This window comes from Lycium ferocissimum, chromosome 7 (assembly GCF_029784015.1).
Source record: "Lycium ferocissimum isolate CSIRO_LF1 chromosome 7, AGI_CSIRO_Lferr_CH_V1, whole genome shotgun sequence".
In the NCBI taxonomy this organism is placed as follows: domain Eukaryota; kingdom Viridiplantae; phylum Streptophyta; class Magnoliopsida; order Solanales; family Solanaceae; genus Lycium; species Lycium ferocissimum.
Window position 1 is genome coordinate 37,211,866 of NC_081348.1, and position 4,707 is coordinate 37,216,572.

The window sequence follows — 4,707 nt, forward strand, 5'->3', positions numbered from 1 at the left end:
TTAAGTAAAGTAATAGTTGAGTGACTTTGTTGGCCTAAAAAAAATAAAAGTGATATTTGAAGTCAATTCCCTAAACTTGGGTGATCATTTAGGGAATTAACTCCCATTTTGTGTTAATGGAAATAACTACTTAATGCAAGTAATATCGTTTCATTTATTTAAGTCTTATTGAAAAATACTCAATATATAAAAGGTAGTAAGTACCTGTAAAATGATTATCATGGACGTAAATTAGCCACAATATCATCCTTACTTAAAAAATAAGGATAAGACCTGCATACACTCCATCCTCTCCATAACTTCAATTTTGGAAATATATTAGGTATGTTAGGTTGTTGTTGTAATACGAGTACAAACCAAAATGGTATTTTAAGCTTTTCATTTTGTTTCAAAATAATTGGTGCTTTATGATATCAAGAAAAAATTGATCTTATTGTTGCAAAATTACCTTTATTTACATAAACAAAAATCATTAAATAGCTTTTCGAATAAAAAAAATAACTTAGAAAGAAGTAAAATTTGATTAGAGAAGTAAGTAAAAACAATCTTAATTTTCAAGGAGTAAATAATTTTTTAAGAGATGTGCATAAGCTAAAAATACCACTTATTATGAGACGAAAGGAGTAGTATTCAATAGATTTTAAAATTTAACACGAAGTACTCATACTAATGTCATTCATCCAAAACGAAGAATGTTAAAAAAGTGAGGGATTCATGTAACGAAAGTTCAAAATCATTATACTACAATTCAATCAATCAATAAATACATTCCAAAAGTGAGGTGGAGAATTAAAAGGAAACTCAAAACAAACAGCTGTCTTAGCACTGTACACTCGTGAAAAAGCAATAAATAAAAAGAAAAAGAAAAATCCAGCTAAAAACTGCTGTCAGTTAGTTAATTAGCAAAACTTAAACTGAACCACGAAGCAACCCATCATCATAATTGCGACCCGACCCGTTTAATCGCATCATTCTTGATCCTGCTGTCTCAACTCTCTTCTCAGCTTCTGGGAAAATGACCGACAAGCATCCATACTGAGATCCATCGCAGCTGCCAACGCCACAAAAGCCGCTGCATCCTCCGCACAGCTCACGTGCTGCACCCCAACTTCCACTTCCGGTTTACTACACTTCCCCTCGCCCCCCATTGTCGCCGACATCACGAACCCCCGGTACAGCAGCTGCGCCCACGACCCGGATCCAGGTTGCGACCCGAAATCCGATCCGGATCCTGACCCGGAACTCAGGTCGAAGCTGCTGTTCGGGCTAGTCAACGGGGTAGCCCCGTTGATAATGTCTATCCCAATTTTACCACCTTTTTTTGTACTGATTGTTGAGTTGACTAATGTGATTGCATCAGTGGCTCCATCAGGGATGATCTCGAACCGGTATCCGAGCTCACCGTTGCGTTCTCGCCAAGCTTCCAGGCGACCCCATGGTTTCCAGGTGTTGTCACCGGGTCGGAGGATGAGCCAGGACCCGGGGTTAGATTTGCTAACGCGATCAGAACCTTGTGATGGGACAAATGGGGTTACCATCGATGCTGCTGCAACGGGTGAACCTGAGAGATCATGGACTGTTATTGACCATCCTTTTCGTTCTTTTACAGGTGTCTCTTTATCTGATGTGCAAGAACTAAAACAGCTTGTTGATGTGCTTGGTTCTGATAGTGACGATCTGTAAAGAAAATAGCAAATTAAGTATTAGAAACCCCTTTTCAAAAACTAAAATAAAAACCCATTCACGAAAGAGTAAGAATTAACAACAATCAGTTGATTATCAAATCAAGAAATATCAGTTATCTGAGCTGATTGATTACTTATTTTAAAAGTTAGGTAAGGTATACAAAGGAATCAATGATAGAGTAAACATTTAGTTTGTCACTTTGTTGATAGTACTAATTAGAGAAATTAAAGACTTGGCTTTTCATCCTTAAAGGGGGCATCAAAATCAACAACTCAGTTGAACTACATGTAATTGGACTAAAAATTCCAAAATCGTAACTCGTTTCTGTGCCAGAACTATAATACTACTTCTACCTAGAACCTTCTGTACCCTATTTAAGATCTAAAAATTGGTCAAAACATGTAGCGTGCAACCAAAAAACTGTGACAACTGACAAAGTAAAATTTTCAATTGATTGAAAGAAGGATTTATACCTGGATCTCATATTCCGGTCACCGGAGTTTCTGAAACTGAACTTGCAAGTAAAAACAGGTTGCTTGACGTTGCCATTGACTTGAAAGACTTGTGGACTACACTCAGGTTCACCATCAAACTGAAAAACAAATCTCGGGTCGGGTTCAGCTCTCACATTCAAATTCAATTCTGCACCATTAGACCCATTAACAGAAACCCATCCATTTTGAATCACAACTCCTCTATGCCCAATATTTTCCAAACTCTTCAAATCTAATGGCACCAAAACACTTCCCAAAAGCTTCCCAGTACTACCCTTTAAATACCCAAAACCCATCTTACCCCCATATATTTCAATCTTTAAACAACTTGGTTTTCCTCTAACATTCGATTTCTCAACAAGTTTCACTAGCTCTGATTTACTGAAGTTAAAACAACCATGAATTCTGTTATCCAAGATCGCTTCTTGTTCTTGAAAAAACGCTGAGATACTTGTTGATTGTGTCAAGAAACCTTTAAGCTTGATCTTACAGTCAAAATTTGTAGTGGGGGGCAGTTTAGATTCAGTTGGGAACTTCAAAGCTAAACTTCCTATCACAATACGCACGAAAGGACATGGATCCATTAGTCCTTTCGTTTCTTGTTTTTTGCTGTGTAAAAGAAGAAGAGATAAAAGATTTGTGGAATTTTAGGGAAGAAAGTGGGATTGAGGGTAAAGGCATATATATTAAGTTAAGGTGCATAGGCGTGCGTGCGGAATGAGCTGTGGGCACGTACGCATAGAAGGTGCGCCAGCAAAGAGCATCTCTGTTCTCTCTCTGTCAATTAATCAAAGCATTTAAGTGTGCGTGCCTGAACGCCTCCCTCTTAACTTTGTCTTTTTCACAAAGTGTTTCCTTTCTTTTCCTAGTTTTCTATTGGGTTGTGACCCTTGTAGGTATGTCTTGACAAGGGCTTTTTTGCATTCTATAGCCCTATATTGTTTTCTTTCCTAATATTACACCCTAATCTTTAATTTTCTTATAGTTATTCCTCTAGAATCCAAAGTTGCCTCCCCACTCCTCTAAGGCCAGGTCGCGTTCACCTTTGGAGCCCCTTACCTTGAGTATGGAAACAACCCAAACATAGACCGAATTAGGGGTAGTCAATATGAAAGTCTCGCTCTGAGTCTAGCTATCGCACAGGGGCTTACTAGCAGAGTTATGCAGTTGTGAGTCTCACATAGTTAATGCTATCATGACTCAACGTTGCGTCTGCACTGACGTGATTTTCAAACAACACTAGTGTTATATAGCCATATAGGCAATGTTAGGGACCACCTTCCTTCGCTTCAAAGTCTTAATCGCCATGAGTAGAATTAGTGAAAAAGAATAAGTTATGTAGTTGGACTATATGTGTTATTAATTCGAGTTTTGCTTCTATAAAGACTATTTTTTTTTTCGGCTAAAACTTTTTATATCTTATCTTTCGACACATAGTTGAATATTTGATCGAGATGAACCAAAGATATTGTCCTACAAAACATATTCTTTTTACTTAATCATAGTTGTACCTTCTCCTTTTTACCTCTTTAGCTTTATTGTCGCTATTCTCTTATTTTTTCCTTGTAATGTTGATGTGTAACAATGTTACAAGAGAATTGAGAATAAAAGGATGAAATCGTAAAAGAATAAAACATAGGATGCAACTTAAAGAAAATGGTACAAAATATTAGGGATGGATATTGCAAAAAAAGCCTTGTGATGAATACATTTTGGATTTATTAGGAAAATAGAAGACCAAAGAGGACTAGTTGTAATTGGATTACAACTGTAGAACAGCTGTTGGGGAGATTTTCATTTAAGCCAGTAGGAAAATGAATGGAATTGGTATCAGTCTTCACCAACTTGGATCCTAGGTCAAGTCCAATATGGTCCCATCACCCATTTTATCTACGTTTTTTTCCGTCCTTTCTTGATTTTATTATTCTTTTTTCTTTTTCGACATACCAAATTATCCAATTTACTCCCGGGTCCTAAATGTATGTCGTTTTGTAAATCAACTTTGTTTTAAAAATATTCAATGTGTTAGAAAAATAAGACATTTATTTATAACTTTTTCATACCTACTCAAAACCGTTCGAATGGTAGTTACGTAACATGTTAAAGAGAGATAAATCATTCTAGTACTAGTTAAAACAGATAAACCTATAATTAAGGCTGTTGAATGTCTTTGTCTAGAGTTTTGCTAGGAGAAAACCCATCATTTTTCTAAAATGGAGATTATCACTCTTTTAATAGTACTCATTTTTGTCACTTTGTACAACTAGAGTTAATTCTTATGTTGTGCAGTCCTACTGTAGTTTAGTTTGATTTGAGTTAATTCTTACGTAGCACAGATTGAATTACAATATAGTCTGGAGCATACACTGATCTGAAGTATACTTCACATTTGTTTATCATTGAAAGTAGAAAATTAAATCTTACTTAGTAAACAGGGATACCGAGAAAACTTCTGTCAATTTATTTAAAGAGATATGATTCTACTTTTGCATATATTAACTAAGTTTGGCACAATTAAGTGTTTAAT

At 36.0% G+C, this 4,707-nt stretch overlaps 1 protein-coding gene across 1 annotated transcript; it reads right to left on the reverse strand.

Moving 5' to 3' along the window:
* Window positions 1–717: 717 nt before the first annotated feature.
* Window positions 718–2,932, reverse strand: LOC132064782 (uncharacterized). The gene is made up of 2 exons (XM_059457888.1): window positions 2,160–2,932; window positions 718–1,677 (listed from the first exon to the last, which is right to left on the reverse strand). The coding sequence occupies exons 1-2, from the start codon at window positions 2,762–2,764 to the stop codon at window positions 969–971; spliced, it is 1,314 nt and encodes a 437-aa protein (XP_059313871.1). The 5' UTR covers window positions 2,765–2,932; the 3' UTR covers window positions 718–968.
* Between the last annotated feature and the right edge of the window lie 1,775 nt (window positions 2,933–4,707).